The sequence below is a fragment of the Ylistrum balloti genome, unplaced genomic scaffold, assembly GCF_031769215.1.
Source record: "Ylistrum balloti isolate Yb309-2 unplaced genomic scaffold, AGI_CSIRO_Ybal_v1 Utg369966, whole genome shotgun sequence".
NCBI classification, from domain to species: Eukaryota; Metazoa; Mollusca; class Bivalvia; order Pectinida; family Pectinidae; genus Ylistrum; species Ylistrum balloti.
Window position 1 is genome coordinate 13,313 of NW_026782061.1, and position 20,814 is coordinate 34,126.

Genomic DNA, 20,814 nt, shown 5'->3' on the forward strand with positions numbered 1-20,814 from the left:
TTACTTCCAAAGTCCAAGATGGCTGCCTGTCTGCCATCTTGAATTCAAATCAGTCCAAAAAAGGTACAATGCACAACAAGGGACAAAGGGGAAACTGCATATGAAATTTGAGAAAGATCCATCCAGTACTTTCCAAGAAATAGCAGTAACAAACTTTTACATCCAAAATCCAAGATGGCCACCTGTCGGCCATCTTTTTTCAAAAAAGGTAATGCAAATAGGAACCTGCATCTGAAATTTAAGAAAGATCCATCCAGTACTTTTCCAGAAATAGCGGTAACAAGAATTGATTGCAGGGCGATTTGAATAACCCACCATCTATTAGATGGTGGGCTAAAAATGAAATCCAGGAGTGTCTTTATGAGATGATTTCTTCATATACTGACAGTAGTAATGTATGAAATCATATAGGACATAGAGTCAGATGATGAGAAATTTGCCCATGAAAGAGATGGCTATGTTTCACACCTGTCCAGGGAAAACTGATCATATGCACCAATATAATAAAATTTGATGCTTTTATTCAACGGATATTGTTGAACTGAATTGTAACACTCTCTGATTTTTATAGCAATCATTGAAAGTGGTTATTTTTCATTTGTGATTCTGAACAGACTCAAACTAGAAATAAATCTGATATGTACCGTACTATTACAGACTTATAGATGTGTAGCCTCTACGTAGGCTACAACAGATACCTATATAGCCATGACTGTACAGTTGAAAAACGATGGACACCACAGTATTAAGTACACTTGGCCCTTTATGCTAGGTAAGCTAAAAACATCAAGTCTGATTCTTCTTAACATTTTCTTCACGTATATTTTTCAATTCTTCCACCCATTCTTTGACTTGAGGTGACTGGAACTTTCCTGTAAAAAAATTTACAATGAAAACTTGAGCACAATCCTACAACAAACGGCCAACACTTATGCATTGTTTATTTGGAGGTTACACAATCAGTTATCGGAACGAGGCACATCAATTAAACTTTCTGTAAAAATCCATCATTTGCCATGTTATTGTTTCATGTTTTGCACGCAATGTAAATTTTTTTCTTGATAAAGGGGTGGGTTTTCTCCGATATTTCAAAGTTTTTTAATTCAATTTATCAACATGTTATTACAATGAACATTGCACACAAAAGGAAATGCAAACATCAGACATTTATATAAATTGACTATTAAGTTTACCAGTACTACCGTGATATAAATTTCATTTGAAGTGCACGTGGGACACCATGAGAACTGTTTGTGATCAGTGTACAATCAACTCACCATTGGTGCTGTCAAAGAATTCCTGTAGTGCCTTTGGTCGTGTTTCTAGCTGTTCATACTCTGTAGCTTGAAGTATCATCTCAAATTTATCCAGATCTTTCACAAATCTTGCCTCTGCTGTTGACTGGCTCTCATACTCCTGTAATTTGATATAGAAGATTTACCATGTAAGCAAATGCAGATTTAACAAGAGATACCAGAGGGATCTTGGCACCACCATTGTGTTATTATTGCTGACCTTTGTAGGGGTCACTAGTATTGCGGTTTTTTTACATAGGGTGGAATTCTGAATAGTGGTCCACAACCAAGATTATATCAAATCACAGATAGATAGTCAGAACCTTTCGGACTAAGATCCTGATGAGATCAGCTGAACATCGCAGGTGAACTAGCACATCAAAAGACAAACCCATGTAAATTACAATTTCAAAAGGTCAATGGCATATCAGAGGTCATTCATACTCACTGGAAAAAGGGAAAAAACCTTTAAACAAAATGTTATACCTAAAAATACCCACTCCCCTGGGAGACATAGGGACCTAGACTAATGAAATTATAATTTTTTTGAAGCACCTTGAAATCTTTCAATATCTGAATGTTTTTGAAATTTGAATCAATTTAATTTCATTTTAGCCTATATAATTCACAATATTGGCTACCCTTTGGCTGTCTGATGTTTGTGCAAAATTTCATTGAATTGGTTTAGATGTTCCAAGAGACGAAAAAACTTTTGAAAATTTTTTGAAAGTTCGATGCCAGACAAAAGGCAGACTTTGTCTCGGGTGACGTAATAAAAGTTTACAAACAGAAAACCTGATTACCATAAGGCTTTTTTATCTTAGATCGTGCTGCCCAAAGAAAAGTAAAGTGTCAAAGATTCTGTGAATCATTCCTGAGAGTAAGAAAATAGTGCATGCATCACCGAGGGTATCACAAATTTTTTACACATTTTCAAATTCATCAGTTATCTAACATTTTTGTGTCGGTATCATTCTCAACACTTACCTTCCACAAACATAGGATTTCCTGTGAAACCTCCTCCCCGACAAGGCTGGTAATATGCTGCATGGCTTTCTGTCAGGTACACAGTTCATTTTATCAAATATCTTTTCTTTTTACATAATTATATATCTTATCTTACAACTTCAGCTACATTTTGTTTAGCATTGAGAAAGAAATAAGTTAGTTTTCTGTAATTGGAATCATGATGTGCTTTTTGTGAATCATTCCGAACTAAAGCAAACATGTTTCAAGGGAACGTATGAAAACTTTGACAATAACATAGTAGCCTGTGATAGGTTGTTCTGTGTTGTATATTGTAATTCAGACAAAAGTATTCTTGACAGTATCGTTCGGTTTCATGGCCTAAGTTACAGTGTGAAGTTCTTGCCCTATCATTATTTCTGATAACACCCTTGGAAAATAGGGATATTATAAAAGGATTGTAGAAACTATAAACCACTAATTCATATGCCTTCTATTGAAATTTTACATCTTCTCATAAATCTTACCTCTTCTCGTACAAACTTCTCTTCCTTTGAAACCTTATCTGCTGGTGTGAGATCTCCCACGATACTTTCAGCCATATCATGGACTAATGACATTTTAATGCACCTATTGAGGTAGAAAAATATCACCAAAGAGACCCAAAAAAGAAAGAGAAAGAAAAAACCCAAGAATTGACACTTCTAAAAAATCAGGTTATTTTGAGTTACCTCCCTTTTCAACAATCTATATGGCATTACTATAGGAGTTACAGCCTACAGGAATGATATCAATATCTGAATGTATCATTCAAAATTGTTCTCAAATAATCAGTTCAATTTACTACAATACTTTTCTGATGTGCGTAGACAGTTTCTTGAAGTTATATATCTTGAACGGTTTTGGAAACCAACGGATGCATCAACACCTCACCTGTCTTTATTTATTCCAGCTTTAGGATCAACAAGAAATGACAGCATAGCCATTCGATACATATGGTCTGAAACACTCTCAGGGTTGTTCACATTTCTGAGCACCCATCCTGTTCTTTTAACTCTCTGCAAAAGCACAGGCAAATAATTAATGTTTGGTGTTTTATCAAAAACAAACTATATATTGGTAAGTTTTTGCATTTATGAAATTTTTAAAAATTTAGAGACCCATTCCAAATAGTAAAATATGAATGTATTCTTTCCATTGTAAACTTATGGCCAATAGAGTTGACATAGCTACATGCATCTTGATATTTTGTAGTCATTTATACTTATAATAAATAAGTACACCTTAAGCATTTAAGCAGTTGATACACATACTAGTGGTAATATATGAGTACTATATTTAACCATAATTTGTCATCTGTAAATTTCTCATCTGCAATTACCCCAACATGTCATGAACAATGCCATTAACTTAAAGAGTCACTTCCAGTTCATGTAATCTAGTATACTGTGTATGCTGGTTATCATTCCCCAGAAGGATAGAGCTTTCTCTTACAAGTAAATCAACACTTTTTCCTGATATGAGATTTCATTGTCTCACCCTAGGGTTGACATAAGCTACATATGATCTGACACTGGTGAATACTGAAGAAGGTGTTCTCCATACAAGAACAAACTGAAGTAAAAAAGGGCAATAACTCCTTCAAAAATTGGTGAATCAAATTACTGTGGAGGTAAACACAATTCCTGTCATGATGGTCTCCGAATAAGATTAGCATTATGAAAACAACGAAGGACAGTAACTCTTCCAAATACAGTCTAACCAAACTGCTGTTTAAGTAAACACAATTGTTAGTTATTAAAGTTATTAATCTTAGCAAGTCTCAAAGATATTGACTGAGAATTTGGAAATGAGATCTCCATAAAAGTCTAACATTATGAAAACAACATACAGCCTTTCTGGAAAAAATACAAAAGTCATGTTGTGATAAATCACCCTACCAAGTTTTAAGGAAATCGATTATAAGAGATCTCCGGACGATTATTATTTTGAAAACAATAGTAACACTTCCAAATAAAGTCAAATCAAACTGGTGACTAAGCCTTTGATCAAGTTTGAAAGAAATCAGTGAGCATCTTGATGTTAATATGTAATTCCTACAATGCACAAGGCATGGCAACATCGTATTAACTCAGTTTCTAACCTTGTATCACAAACACCTGCATCTGGAACGTGAACAATCCCCCAAAATTCAGTCCACTTTATCCATTGCTGTGTATAATTTAGACTGGAATTTTGTTTAAGGTGTTCACGTTCTAGATACGGGTGCCTGTGCTTGTATATCACTGCTTCAATAACCGTACATTAAAAAGGTTATATACACCAATTATAGTAAATTAGGATTACCTTTAATTGGCCTACTAATGACATAAACTCGAAGAGTTTTCCGACACTTGATGACATTTCCCTCTTGTGAAAACAAACCAAACACGTGCTTCCTGTTAGGATTATTTGTAAGAAGAGTTTTGATTGGATAGAGTGTAAGGGCAAAAATAAAATGGCTGCGCTCATGAGAAGTGGCCGTGCACAGATGAGAAATATTATTAGGCATTATCCGTTTTGTTCTTCAAAATTTTATTCAACAGAAAATGACAACATATTTGCAGCAACGGGTTCAAGTACAGCTGTAAAGGAGAGTACCGTTGGAGGGCCTGATTCAGACCGACTACTCGTGGAGGGACGAGATAGTCCCGTTTATGAGAGTTGTGAAAAGAAATTTGATCAGTTGCTAAGAAACTCGAAATTTGTTCAGATTGGTGATCTAAGAAAGACTGTAGTAGTAGGAAAAATAATTCAAGTAGTTGACAATGATGTGTATATTGACTTTGGAAGCAAATTCCATTGTGTCTGCAAAAAACCGAAAACATCTTTACAACTTGATGACAGGTACAATAACATTTGAATACCCTAACTTGTAAATTTTCGGTCTCGCTTTTTCTAAAAATCACAAAATTTGTCACCTTCATTGGTTATCAATTGCTTATAGTGAGGATGAAAATAGAGCACAGATAAATTCGTGCTCACCTATAGCAATTACATTTGCACTAAATGTTGAAACTGGCAATAATTGTAGAACAATGTCAGTCAGAATTGTCATTTTAACACAAAGTTAGATGACAGAACATATACAACGTTACATTGGCTATTACGTCATGTTTAAAAAATGACACCATTTTTTTATTGCAATTTTCCAAACAAACCCTGCATTTGAATAATTAAGCAATAACCCAAAGCAGTAATTATCCATCATTACCTGTATGAGGTGTCGTTCCCAACCTGTTCAATATTATTAAACAAACAAAACATGGCAAGTGTCTTGGAGTATAAGCTGTATTTTGGCAAGGATTAGGAAAGATGAACAAAGTCCAACTGCAGCATATATTTTAAGATGTTGACTATTGTTCTATTTTTTGCATGTAACATTTATTGCAAAAAGTCATACTTTGAAAACTTGCCTGTAGGTAGTTGGTTAATGTCTCATCTTATATCCATTCCAATGACATCCTTATGTTGACAGTGTTCAGAGTGTCTGGCATCAACATTGGGCATTATATAGTGTTTTTCAACACCAAAGCTGGATGAACACAGTTGAAATTGACTTGATAATGTCTTCTCAAGTCACACCATCACAAACATAATTCAAATTTCATGAAATACAGCCAGTAAAATTTCAACTGTCTCTTTGTTGATGGCAGATGTGATCAGCTGTTATAACAACAAGGGAAGTAAAACTACAATTCTCCTAACATCTGAATATAGCCACACAACACATATTCCATGTCTTTGTAAGATATCTACATACATTCAGTTAAAAAATGATGATTTCTGTCTAAGATGTTTGTATCAATAATTATTTCGTATTTTGAAGTCATCTCTAAAAAGACATCTTCAACAGTTTTGATAAGTTGTGTGCACAATTTTTCAAAATTTGAAGATACCAATATTGGCAGATTGACAAATAGTCCCAGTGCTTCCTAATGTTTTAAATCATTCAAATTGGATTGGAAACAAGGAAAAGTGCTGTACACTCTTTCAAAACATTGTTAATTTATTCCTCAAAAATTCAATTGGCCATAATTGCACTGAAATTTGAACATATCTAAAGATTCAAAAGAGTGTACAGCCCTTAATCCATATTAAAGTTTACTTAATTGGTATAATATCAAGATTTTGGCAGTTTGTGTTTAAACTGTGGTTGCGAAATGCTGTCGGTACATGATAAAGGTCAGATAACATCCATCTATTAATTATTCTGCGAAGATATATACTATAGTAGTGTCAAAAATAGTAGTTTTAGGTCATCTGAAGTGCATGCTGTGATTTGTCTGAAGGGTTCTGACTATCTATCTGTGGTTTTAATTATCAAAAAATTTTATTGGACATGTTATGGTGTGGCGTTATTCATTCATTAATTGTGAACTTTTGTCCGGAGGTTTCCAACAGTTTTCAATTGATCTTTTGCAAAGGCTCAATCACCATGACAGGTTTTGTCTTTAAAGAATCATGTTGGATTTTGACATTTGTTTTTGGTTATGTCAATAGTCAATATCACCATTTCTTGAGATGTACTGGATGGATCATTATAACATTTCTTATGAAGGTTCCCCATGGTCCCTAGTTTTGCATTCTGTGTTTGAAAAAAGGAGGGGTAGGGGAGCTGAAATAAATGGCAGGCATCTTTGATTTTGACAGTACATATGTTTTCAATTTTTGGATCATAATCATGTTTCATACGTGGGTTTCCCAGGCTTAAATGAATAGTTGTTCTGATTTCGGACAGGTTGAAAAGAAGAAAAAAAAGAACCAACTGAAAAAGAACTAATTTCAAGTAAATGATGAGCTTTAAGGATTCCCTAATGATCTCATATAATACGTTGGCATTAATTTGTCAGGGTGGAGGAGACAATACATTTAGGTTAAAGATATTGTTCATACTTTGGTATAAGCCTGTTTGTTTTTGATAAACAGTTGTTTATTTTAAAAAAATTATTGTATTATTATAGTATTTCAAAATATCTCAATTACAAATAATAGATTCAAACACAATTGCCATAATATTATGGACATCAATTCCAGGGATATGTGTTGGATGAATAATTTATTTGTTATATTTCAAAATTATAAAGAAGATGTTACATTGCTTAATAGTTCATCAGAAAATAACCTGTACCCATAGATAATTCATGAATGATTCTTTCTGATGTCTAATATTTAAACTGGTGTTTTCAGGAAATTTCAAAGAGGTTCAAAGGTAAAGATCCTCCTTAAAGACTATGAAATGACTGCCTCATTTAGCGGTACAAGCACAGATATAACGTTGTTGGAAGCAGATGCTACACTACTTGGATCAATATCATCTCAGTCTTCAAATGTTCAGGAGGACGACAAAGTAGAGACATTCAATAAGAGGAGAGTGTCCAAGGAAAGGACCAACTGGGAGGCAGCAGAGCCTGATTTTGATATAAGGACTTTCATAGCTGATAGCAAAGAGATATAACTTGACCTTCTTCTGTATGCATTACATAAGAAGGGAACCATTTCAATTTATCAAGGATATATGTACGTAACCCTTCAGATTGTGTCAAAGTGTGGCCATGTTTAATTTCTTTTATCAGAGTGCAAGTAGAGCTGGAAATTATGTTCATGTCAACAAATTATGATGAGACAGGATTCATTGGTGTTCACGCAGATTAGAGTTTATGTGAAACTTAACATAGGATAACATTATCTTAATTACAACTATAGAATTGAATGCTGTCTGTATTTACCAGCTATTTCAGATGTTTAAAGAATGCTGAGAAATGAAAAGGTATTAAACAGTGATTTTGTACATGTATTTGTGTTATGTGTATTAAATTAGCATGTTTACAGCAAGGTACTGAAGTTACTTTGTACATGTGATGGAAATATGATACATATTCCCACAATTATTCAAATACACATGTATATAAAGTCGAATGAAGAAAACCAGTTTAATTTGAAGGTTATCAACCATCCCAGCCAAATTTCACAATTAATATTCCAACTCAAGTAAATAGAATACTCCGATAATTTGAAGTTTTCTCGTGGTCCCAGCGACTTCGAGATAATGAGGTTCAAATGTACATATATATTCGGTTTGAGATTTTTAACACAAATCTTTTTTTTTTTTTTTTTTTTGAAAGCATGTCATCTCAGTCTTGCAATAGAACTACATATCATTAGTTTTAGTAACATTTTTAAATATTGTGACAAACAAGGCTTGGTCCAAAGCCTTTTGTGTTTTGTCCATTTTTGGAATTGACCAGAATAAAAACAAAAACAAAAAAAAACCAAATGACCAAATTGCAACTATTTTTGATTTGACATTTAAAGGTTTAATTCTTAGAAAAGAGAAAAGGTCCAAGTTATAAATCACAAATAAAGCGCATTCAGTGGTAGGTACCGAGATATCTCGTTATCAGGAAGTTTATAGATAAAATGAACCTTTGCACAAGGTCATTAAACATCCTCCTGGTCTTCCATTTGAAGGTTTGATTACTAATGTGTACATAAATTTAAATTATTATTTGATTCACTTCTTTTACACAAGCTTCAAAAATATTATTACATTCCAGCAAATAACACGATAAAGCTAATTTGTTGTGCAATACGACCGTTTTTTTCTCATGTAGGCAGGGATGACAGGAGAAAGTGGGAGAAGGCACAGGATGTGATGAACTTTAGAATAGCTGGAAGACATTGAAAAGTGTACAGTGTAACTAATACGAGAGTTGATAGGTTTAGAAGAGACTGATGTAAACTTAAAACATAAACTGTATATTTGGCTCTCTGTCCGTGTAATTTTGTATTTAAACAAGTCGTTTTGTCTTGTCATGTATTTTGTCAAACTTTATGGGAAAAGGACTTTATTTAAGTTGGAAAACTTGTGCCCAATCGCATTGAAATTGTTCAATAAAATATGTTAAAATCAAAATAGGCAGGGCATCCGACACAGGTGCAACGAAATACCTTCTACCACCCAGAACTACCAAAAACCTGCCCAAAACGCGTCAGATACCGTGTATATTCAACCACGACGGATAAAATTTAAAACGTTTGTGTTCAGTTTATAGGTGCGACGAAATACCCCAAACCACCAAAAGCTATCCCTAACTACTCAAAAATTACCCATAACTACGCAAAACTCTTTAACATTTGTCAAAATATGATGGATAAACCTAAAATATACAATATTTGAATTGAGTTGGTGTCGTTTTGTTATCGGACGTGTCTGTATAACGGTTATCTCCCCTACATCGGGATACGAAAGGAAAAACCGAAAGACATTGGTAGTGTTTTATTACATTAATTCACAAGGAAATGTTAATTGATACGATAATTAATGTCTATTAATTACATTTTGACTCAACTATATCTCCACAATTTATAAGAAATTGCTAATCGTTATTTTGAAAGATTTACTCACAATGTTCGCATTTAATTTCCATTCAGATCTTAATATAACCACATAATCTTATCATAACAAATATTGCAAAATTTAGCGTTATCTATCATATTATAATCAATCTTTTGAGTTTGGGGTAATTTTGGATGGGTATTGGTAGTTTTGGGTTATTTTAGGTAGTTTTGGGCATTTTGTCGCACGGTTCTCCTGTCGGCTTTTGTTTTATAGCTCTTATCTCCCCTTCATCAGGATACGGAGGGAACAACAAAAACACATATATATCGACAACGACTTTATTAGATAAACAGTGTTCGGCTCCCAATTAACAAGGATGTGTTAATAAATATGATAGATAATTAATCCATCAATAAAATGTTGACTCAGCTGAACAGTTTGTAAGAAGTCGTAAACATAACGGCATAAAAACGTAAGTCAGGTTTTCATATGTTATAACATTTAGGAACAAATACATTTCACATTAATTTTTGCTAGATTTACACAAAATGCACACATGTCCATTCAGACTTTACAAAACCTTATAATATACATGTATGTGTTCATTCCTACCACTTTTAAGCGCTATACAAATTCGAAAAACAAAGCATAAATGTTGCACATTTCAGCTATCATGTCAGTTGTATATATTTTACGAGTTCGGGAGATCGTGGATACGTTTTGAGTAGTTTTAGTTAAGTTAAGAATGGATTTTGGGTATTTAGTCACGCCGTCCGACACGGGACAGACTGTCGCGAATTACGACATAACATAAATGCATTTGGTACCGAACAGTGAGACAGGAACCGTCTTGAAGATGCTAGTTTAGGTCACGTAGACCAGCAGGGTTCCTTAACCTGGGGAAACGTTAGTTCACCTCCCCATCTGAACTCGGACGTTTCCTTTGGTCAGTTCTGGTTTTATTCGATAGTCTTCTAGGTTTAAACATTTTGGCCCATCACTGACGAGTTTGTTTTGAGGAGGATTGGTGATGGTATGGGCAGGCATAAGAACTGGCAGAGAACTGACCGACATGTTTTCCCGTGGATCCGGATTTACTGGGGCAAAATCCTTGACATGATGCCTATGACATACCTTAGTCGGGGCTCTTTGCCATGAATATCTGTTATGGATGATAATGTTAGGACACGGAGAGAAAGGGTGATTGGGGTATCTTGAGTTTATTAATTAGATAAAGTGACCAGTCCGTTAGATGAATCTTTATCCCAGACAGCTATTTTTTTGTGGAAATGGGCCAGCTAAGGACGCTCCAGAACCTGGGAACAGTTTTGGTAGCTAACTGGAACGATGAAAAAAGAAAATATAACAATAACTAATATAGACAATGTTTAGGACGAGTTTTGTTCAACTGAAGTTGTGAGTTTTTAAAGTAAATACCAGTTTTAAGGGTAAGCAATTTTCTGTTGCTCATTTCCTGACTGTAATTATCTTATTCTGTTCGTATGTTGATGAATTTTTAAAAATTCACACCAATCCAACTTCATCTTTATTGTTAGTTAAATTAGTTTTGAAACATTTGGTAGAAAAACATCCTTAAACTTGATTAAGACAAAAAAAATTGTTCAAAATATTTCAAATTTTAGGACCAATTCTGAAAAGAAAATAGCTGACAGGCGGGGATCTTGGAGTTAACTATGAAAAGGCTGATTTGATCTTCCTCATATTTCATACGTAGGTTCCCATACTTCAAAGTTGTGCTATGTTGATTTTGGGACAGATTAGCAAACAAAATGGCCGACAGGTGACCATCTTGAATTTGACAATTAAAGGTTACAATCACTATTTCTGAAGAGAGGAATTTTTCAAATTTCAAAGTCTTAACCAAAAGAGATTTTGATATCACTTTATGTGCGGCTAACTAATAACAAAACGGCTGTCAATGTTAATTGCAAAACCTTGCGTACAGTAGTCTTTATTCGACTAGTAACGGGTATGACCATCGTTTACGAAATTAACCATATTTAAGCGAAGTCGCAATACACTTGTAAAATAGAGAAATACTCTAGATGACAAGTTATTTCATTCATCGTTCATGACTTTGGCAAGTTTGACACGTGACTTTGACGTCCTCTCACGCGTAACAAATGAATGGCCCAAACGTGCTCAACAGGTGAAAATCAGGTGATTTCAATGACCAATCAAATACCTGCACGTAATTCTGCTACAGGAAAGTTTTGTTGGCCATTTTTCTGCAGGAAAATTGTGCCAACTCCATGACGTCTTAAGAATTGAAGAACCAATAGCCTTAAGCTTACGCGCTTAAGCTTACGTTTTAAGCTCAAGTGCTGAAATCAAATGCCGTGTAAATTGCCATTAACTACAACATGTGTGGTACGACCTCTCTTCCCAATACCACACCCCAACCATTACATATGCGCCGCCTGTTCTGCAACGCAGCAGTTTGAGAAAACATGCACCTTCTGTCACTTTGTTGCAGACAAAATCGGGGCACATCTGTAAAAAGAACATTGTGTCGTTGTCGTAAGGCATAACGACGGTGAATTCGAGTCCATCTACGCCGACTGTTGTGTCAACGTCACGATAAAATGGACCCAGTGTACCGACGCTACGCTTTCAACTGATAGGCTTTCAACCTGTAACGGACTGATTTGGTACACACGACGCCCGAGCAGTTCACTTGTCGTCGTCACTAGATAACAAACTTACTTCATCAGCAATTTTCATCGCTCCATCTACATGCTGCTTCTTGTAGCAGTCGAAGTTTTAAAAAAACTGCAAATATGATTTTATGATTTTTACTAACACTAAAACCGCGAAAATTTTATTCTAGAAAGAAAAAAAACCATAGTAACTAATTCAAGAGAGCAAGTCTTCCGAACTGCTGGACAATAATATTCAGATGTGGACCAACCGGAAGAATGCTTGTAAGTTCGATATGGATACCGGGTATGTTTTGTAACGCAGTACATCAAAATTGATTAGTGTCGTTACGTATCACCAAGAACACACTGAATATGTGGTGACTATGTATTCAGTAATATCATGAGATATGACCTTAATTTCTGATTTATACAATAGCGGATTCGCTCATCTGAGGAATCAAACTAGGATGTAGCGTGTCTTCTGTGACATGGAACAAGGCTATTTTTTTTCAAATGAATTAAACACATATGTATGTAATGGGTAATAGATGATGAATAAAACGAAGCCTTTTTCTCCTATAGGCCTCTCCAGTGATCAAAGGGACACACGTGTGGAAACAGAAAGTAAGTACCGCCACCAATCTGAATATATGACCAATTTCATCTTTTGATATCAGATGATTTTCAAAAAGTGCACATTTTATGAAAATTTCCCACTAATTAAAGGCAAATATGAGGACAATTATAGGCGAATTAATCGGGAAACCTGTATTTCTTTTAACATGCACGAAAATTGAGAAGTAAACACATCACACAATATTTTTTTCTTCATTTTTAAACAATTTATTGTGGTACTCCTTGGTGAATTCATATTGATTAACTTTAATGGTATAAAAATCTCCGTCGTTGTCAATGAATCATACAAGTCTATTTAATTCATTAAAAACATGTATATCTATGTACAAATACCTATTTTTATTTGGCGCTTGCAATATATATTTGATATAAGAAAATAAAGTTAAAATCAACAAAACAACATAACAAAAAAGCAAAAAAAAAATATGACTATAAAACTGATAACAGCAAAAAAAGTACAAATAAAATGAGACTAAAATGAAAATAATATCACACTTAAAAAGCAGCACAAATGCAAAACATTTCTATTCACACACTGTCACACACCGTTATATAAACAGATTTGTTTTTCAGTAGGGTCTATGCAGTATTGAGCAAAGTGGGACATTGCTGTATATGATAGTGTTAATTTAATTAAATTCAATATTTAGCGTGATTTTTATTTATTATGATCTCCATTCACTCAGGATTGCAATTAAAGAAATGCTAACGTAACAAAAACGTGAAGTATCTGTAAGTAGAGGGTTGGTCTTCACGCCAGAGTGTATTCTTTTCAGAAATAAATTCGCTTCACGTATCAATGTCAATCGTAAACATATCCAGCACTTTGAATGTGAAAGTCGTCAAAACGCCGATCTGTTGTAATAGATTATTGAACAGTTCTCGAATTCATTGTATTTGATTAAGCTAAAATGAGCCTTAGGATAGAAAATAAAAAATATGAAATGAGAAAGTTACGTCATAGATATGCATTTCGAAATTCATGGATAGTAAGACGAGCCAGAGAACATTTAAACATAGTTTATAGCCTAGTTTTAAAGTGGTCGAGACAACAGCTTTGATAAGAGAAGATAAAGCGTTTTATAATAAAGTGAAAACACATGAATTGTTTTGAGAAAAGACAAATGTTTCTTTTATATTGTCTATTGACTTATATACACACTAATATTCATATGACTTAAACTTAATTCTCCTTTATGTACCTTAGAATTTCTTCAATGACAAGTGCAGTTATTTTCGTTCTATATCTTATAGTACAGTGAACATAATTACCATGGCAATACGACATTAAAACACGTTGTGATAGGAAACAGGTCATTGGATCATGACATTTGATAACTACCAGCTATCAGTTTAGTATTTAATACTTCTAACGGACAGACATTTTGCGTGGCAGGTGATAAAAGAAGAAACGTTAAGCAGCTTTCTACACAAACGAAAACAAAACATTTATCTCAAACATAACAACGAATAAACCTAGAAAATTACAAAATTAAAAAAAAATTTAAAAAAAAGAAAAAAGGAAAACAGTTCTTACTTCATACACAGCACAATATTACGATTATCTAGACCAGTCTAGTAATATTAACTAGAATAGGTATTGCATATAATCCCGAGACATGGCACACTTTTCAAAACAGTCAATATTCAACTTTGATATACAAAAAATAAATTAGTTGTGTGTAGTTATTAGGCACTGCATATAGGTTATTAAAAAACATTGCATCATTGTAAGTACTGATTGATATCATTCAATGGAAGCTTTTTCATGTTGTTTCATGCCAAGAAAAATAATCATTTCAAAAAAAGTTTTGTACAAAACACAATGAAATTGCATCGACGTAACATCAGCATGAATAAATAAAACATTTCTTAATATAAAAATGATTGTACATTTACAGACATCTTTTAGTAAGAATATCCGTTCATTGTATGACACCATTCCTAACCTTTTTCCTACCAAGATCGTTTGCTTCTGGAAAAAAATGTCGTTTTCGTAGAAAGGAACTTGCGAATGTCATTTGTAGAATTTAATATTAAGAGCATAAAATGATATACATTTTGATATAAGGCCTTCATCGTAAAATAGATATTAAGGAGCACTTCGTTGTCTAAATAACACACATATGTTTTTACAAATATTGTAAAAAGCAAGACATATTCAAAACAAACACAAATAACAAGTGTTCACATTCACTAAGTATAAAGTATCCAACAAAATCCATGGAATGATTTCAGCTGGGCTGCATCACAAAAAAATCATTTTCTCGTCATTCATTTTTCTCGTACAGTGTAATTAACTTCGAAAAACACACCGCAAAGTGCCACTATATATTAGTAAGCTAGTTCGCTCCCCCACGGCCTGTAAGGTTTCACGGCATTATTATTGTAATTATTGGAGCCATTTTGCGACATCATACTTTGCATTGAATTTAACGACACCGGAAACTGTCCATGTAATTGTGGAATCAACGATGGTGATACTTGCTGTCCGGCAGCTGTGTTCATGTTTGACATTTGTCCGTGCAGAGGCACGTTCATACTGGAAGGAAGTCGGAGGTTCCCGTGAAGCGATTCGGGTTGGCTGACACGGGCTTCACTGAAGGACACTGATGAAATGCCTTGATGGGAGGAATGAGTACTCATTGCCAACTCTGATTGGTTGTTCTGCTGTGATGAAATCATAGATCCCATAGATTGCATACTACTTCCGGTGCCATACTGATTGGTGATTGGTGCATGAGGTGTCATGCTACTCCATGTTGAATTCTGAAGTGAGGCTTTGGCAGCAGCTTCTCTTTGAGCAGAGAAACACTGAAGATGACTCAACAGCCTCATTCTCATTGGATCTTGCAAATCCATTCCTTCCACAGCTACGAGGTAACGAGCAACCTCGGAGGCACATTCCCGGTAACCAACGCCTCTATAATCCACAGCAAGGTTGTGTGGGTCTGGGTAATTGTACCCATTAAGACCTAAAATAGAAATAATGTTGAACAATGAAAACTGGAAATAAAAAAGTATGTTTGTGGAGAAACTTGAAGCAAATGCAGTTTTTGAAACACATCACTAAAATGTCATAATATACAAAGCAAAGAGCATCTGGTGAAATATTGGAAGAAGCGACCTCTTAATCATTTATTTGACTAAGTTTTGTTAGCGAAGTATTCCAAATCAATAAGAAACAATACACTTGTTCTATTTCTGATGCATGTTAACCATGAAAATACTTACCTTTTTGGTGGAGCATTTTTAAGTGATCAACGGTCATCTGTAAAATTTCAGCCTTCTCCAGTTTCGCTGAACCCTTCAAATTAAAAAAAGACATATCAATTATTGATATGAAATGATCACATTAGTAATGTGTTACCTTTGACAGCAATACGTTAATGTTTCAATCCGTGAACAAAATAATTCCCGTTACCTTAGCATGTGTATGTGGGTTGTGTTTTTTTTTATAATTATTAAAGGTAGTTGTTTAATGCTATAAAACATGTAGCTAATACAAATAATCTACTTGAATTTACCTGTTTTTCAAAAGCAGATGGAACAAGACGACGGAGTTCGGATAAGCTGTTATTGATTCTGTCACGTCGGCGTTTTTCGATAACCTGGAAGAAAGGCAAAATGAATAGAAAATAAAATAGATGACCATTTATCTTTACAAGTTTCAATTCACCCAGGTAATACGTTGGGAGTTTCTGAATATAATTTTCACTGGGCAATCATATGATCTATTTCTTGGTATGCTGGTTTTTGAATGGCACACGATTTCTCCCATAGTATGACGAGTGTGATGCTGTAGATAATTCTAACAGGATAACAGATCCTATCTTAGTTACTTTAATGACATTTGTCCTTAAACCATTTGCTATCTATTTATTTATATAGACTTACCCCACGTCTCTTTTTTCTGTCAGTAACATGGCAGCTCTGTGATGGTGATCCACTGAAATGACAGAAAAAAAAACCTTTCATCATCTGATATTGTTGGGAGTACAGAAATACTTATATTATCTCAACATACAAGGTCAGACCAATTAAAATGTCGGTGAACCAGACAATGTCTATATTCAACGTAACAGAGGTTTAGTCACATATCAACACTATGTGTTCATTCTAAATGCGACTATGATAATGATGGTTGTTGTAATGATTGTCATAAATCTATGAATCCGACACTCGCCATGTAAGCAATGGTCATAATGACAATTTCAGCATTATAGAGAGTGCTATCAATGTGTTGGCTCCATAGAACAGACATAGAACTGTGACATTAAAGATTGGTAAAATGTGGTATATTTGGTCATATGTAGTCGTTTCGTACAGCTTTCTCCAATAGCTGTTCACAGAAAGGGGCGGGCATCTGTACATACATAACACATATGTTGCTAGAACTAGGATAATGTCAATTAAAACTGGGTCGTCAGAAAACAATAATCAATTTTGATGATATATAAATGACCATTGGATTGGAGATACAAATCCGTGAGAAAAAAAGTTTAGATAACACACGCGGGATGAATTGTTTGCATTAAACTGAAGTCGTGGGAACATGCTACATTTTGACATTATCAATATTTTCCCACCCTGTCAAAAAAATTCTCAGACCTCCCCTTCTATGTCAGAACTAGAGGTGTGTCTGAATTCAAAAACACATCGATCATAGATAAAGACATGTGCATTCTGTGACAACAGCAGCTATTGTTACAAAATTTGTTTATCTGTCCTTCTCGTTTTTTACAATGACTTTAATAATAAAAATGGTCATAGGTTGCAGTGTATATATGTTGTCTATTGCCTCAAGCAACAACCTATTGTTCTTAGTGTTAAATTACATTGTATATTAGTTTGATCTATAGTTAAGCATCGGTAATGTTCTTCGTTACAAAATCATTTGTTTAAATCTAATTGTTACGGGGTTATTTGTTTTATCGTAATATTTCATTTATCTTTTTTCATCTTTTATGTAGTAGCTATATTGAAAAGAATAAACAAATATCTTGATAAACCTGAATCAAAAGAACACATGTATATTTAAGATTTGTGGGAAAATGTAGACATACGTAACTTCTAAATGATTTTTGACGTATTTCAGACCTAAATCGATTGGTATCAATCTTTATCCGCTAAAATCTACAGTAAACTCTGGCGATAGTACCATTCTTTTGTTCTTGGTGACAACACTTTGTCGATTTTGATCAATTTTAAAATAAGTATTTGTTTTACAATCCAAAAACAATGGAAAATACACAGGTATAATGAATGGTTTAAACTCCATGAGACCTCACACAAGTTAAAAACAATGATCCAAAATGTGTATTTAGTATACTGTAAACAAATCAAAATGATAATATCTTAAACAATGGTTTAAAACCAAGTCTATCTCCATTGGAAAATAAACAGGGTTGATGTGTATCTACCTTAGATCGCTATCAATATGTATGGGGTTAATAGCTAAAGGTCTTCGTAGCCCCACGTGCAGTCATGTGTATCACGCAAGACAAGCCCTCGGCGCACATGTGCTAGGAACGACGTTATGATAATGTTACGATGTATTGAAGTATAAGTAAGCACGAATCTTACCTTGATTTCAAATCGTCATCGAATAAGCTCTCGCTGTCACTGTCGCTTAAACTGCGCTTCATTTTTCCTCAGCGGAAAACGAAATTTGTAAAAGAGAATTAGAAAACGGATGCTTGCTCTTTCCTGAGCGCTGGTCGGTTTGGTCTGCCTCGTGCGTTCCCACGGTATAAATCCATTAAAAATTTGTCCGTCGGCTGAGCGCACACCTCCCCCTGTTTGTTTTCATTGGTTGAGTGACAGGCGATCACTTGCCAGACATGCGTAGATTTTCAGGAACTGATGCTCACACGCGCACTGATTGGCTAACGTCCGTCACGAGTCAGCCAGATGGCCGGCCCGTGTCATGGATATTACAAAGAACCTACTTGTGACATGTGCCAGCAGAGTTGATGAAAACAATCATCCACGTGCGGCTAGTGGTCGTCAGCGATGGCCACGGCCACAAACCAAGATGATATAATCCAAATATTGATAAAACACCTTCAATTCTCAATCTCATCTATCATATAACAAATACACATATATAAAAAAAAATAGTTTACGAGTTATTCATAAACACTAATATATGTTGATTATTTCTAAGTAAAACATTGAATCATTTACTATGTTCAGTGTATACATGGTTGGGTCATATGCAGGTGATCTTCAACTGCTAGTGTGTTTCGTGGGAACCGTGGACTTTAAACTATTCCAGACGAGTAGCGATAGAGGCCGAATGTGTGTATGCAGTTTTAATTTCTCGCCTTATCCCGGCGTCTGCCGGTCCCGTGTGAAAGAAATGCCCGAATTTTTAACCCAATTCAGATAACTTTAAATGACAACCACACCAAACAGTAAGGTACGATCCCCACTGCACAAATATACTATGGTGTGTTTACTCTCTCAATTCAATACTATTCTACAATAGGTGAGCTTTCTTGTCGAAGGAAACTATGTTTATAAAGGGTATTCTGTTACATGATGGTACACTATGATAATGGCCTGTATTACTATATACTTTCACATTGTATTCTGTCTATAAATGGGGAAGTAAACCGTTTGTCATTTTAGGCATTGAAAAGTACTTCACTCGTAACATTAAGGATTTATTTACAACCATACATTGAAAGAACATGAATAAACTAGGACTATTTTCATAGTTTCCTTTCTGTTTATATGATTTGTTAATTAAAAAAGTTCTAAAGCTTATTATCTTAAAATATACAGGCCAACAATTCTGGCAACAAATGAGGTAGTGCATTATTGCAATACACAGCTGAATTTTTAGCAATGATTATGCTAGAACCAACATCAATTTCATACTGTGCGATATCGCTTTTGCAAGTAAAATCTGAAAATCATCCACGCTGGAGATCAATTAAAAGAGAAAAGGGACCTTACATTACATAGCATTGATTGATCATTATTGATTGATCATGATTAATTATAATCTGACCTCGTAGCTTAAAATATAAGTCTTATTTACATTCATTAAAAATAATGAAACAGTTTGGAGGAACGAATGTCAATTATTTTTAATGACTAAACAAAAAGAAAATTGAAATTTAATTGAAGTAGGTCCATGTAATATTAAAGCTGATATAGACATGAAGTTGAACATTCGAGATATTGTGATTTCCTACACCAATATCTGGAGTAAAATCAGGCACGGTATCCCACGGTGCGGCAGTGTACCGTACATGCGGCTACAATTAAAGGTTTATATATACGCCTTGTCAGGTTTTTTATGACCCTCCTCTCACTTGTTACAGTGTTTAACACAGTGACGTGGGACCCTTCCCACGGGTATATAACGTGCGAGCTAAGGGCACACGGAAACCAGGCAATATTCATCCTGCAGTTTCGTCATAGTTGAAGTCCTACATTTCAAATATTGCTCTAAACAAATGATTGTTTTTACTTTTTTATCAAATGGTTGTTGCAAATAAATGCAAATAAAAGTTATAAATTTAAAAAATTTCCTCCACTAGGTATTATGCATTAAACATTACATATTGTACTCTGACGCAAGTGGTTTCGTTAAACCATTTTTGTGTTCTGCGATAAGTATTGAACACAGAAACAAATCTTCTCAACTCTCTAGGATGAAATATTAATTCGATCAATGTTTATCATACTTTTTAAACGAGGTACACACAAATGAATAACATCTCCCAATTAAAATAAAGTAAGGTTTAAAAATTACTGTACATGCGGATGATGAACAGCACTACACAGTTGTTTTGTCCATCTAGAACGATATAAAGCACTCGGTGTGTAGAAGTGTAGTAGTTGGGAAATTAGAAAT

At 34.4% G+C, this 20,814-nt stretch overlaps 3 protein-coding genes across 3 annotated transcripts; 1 reads left to right on the forward strand and 2 right to left on the reverse strand.

Moving 5' to 3' along the window:
- Positions 1 to 504: 504 nt before the first annotated feature.
- Positions 505 to 4,664, reverse strand: LOC132547637 (5'-deoxynucleotidase HDDC2-like). Its single transcript, XM_060211421.1, has 6 exons — positions 4,608 to 4,664; positions 3,195 to 3,319; positions 2,789 to 2,891; positions 2,283 to 2,351; positions 1,278 to 1,416; positions 505 to 872 (listed from the first exon to the last, which is right to left on the reverse strand). The coding sequence occupies exons 1-6, from the start codon at positions 4,662 to 4,664 to the stop codon at positions 787 to 789; spliced, it is 579 nt and encodes a 192-aa protein (XP_060067404.1). The 3' UTR covers positions 505 to 786.
- Positions 4,665 to 4,758: 94 nt separating this feature from the next.
- LOC132547636 (uncharacterized) lies at positions 4,759 to 8,097 on the forward strand. The gene is made up of 2 exons (XM_060211420.1): positions 4,759 to 5,147; positions 7,491 to 8,097. Exons 1-2 carry the CDS (start codon positions 4,759 to 4,761, stop codon positions 7,756 to 7,758), a joined length of 657 nt encoding a protein of 218 aa, XP_060067403.1. The 3' UTR covers positions 7,759 to 8,097.
- Positions 8,098 to 13,159: 5,062 nt separating this feature from the next.
- LOC132547639 (hairy/enhancer-of-split related with YRPW motif protein 1-like) lies at positions 13,160 to 18,612 on the reverse strand. The gene is made up of 5 exons (XM_060211423.1): positions 18,528 to 18,612; positions 16,839 to 16,890; positions 16,469 to 16,552; positions 16,176 to 16,248; positions 13,160 to 15,916 (listed from the first exon to the last, which is right to left on the reverse strand). The coding sequence occupies exons 1-5, from the start codon at positions 18,587 to 18,589 to the stop codon at positions 15,276 to 15,278; spliced, it is 912 nt and encodes a 303-aa protein (XP_060067406.1). The 5' UTR covers positions 18,590 to 18,612; the 3' UTR covers positions 13,160 to 15,275.
- Positions 18,613 to 20,814: the final 2,202 nt, after the last annotated feature.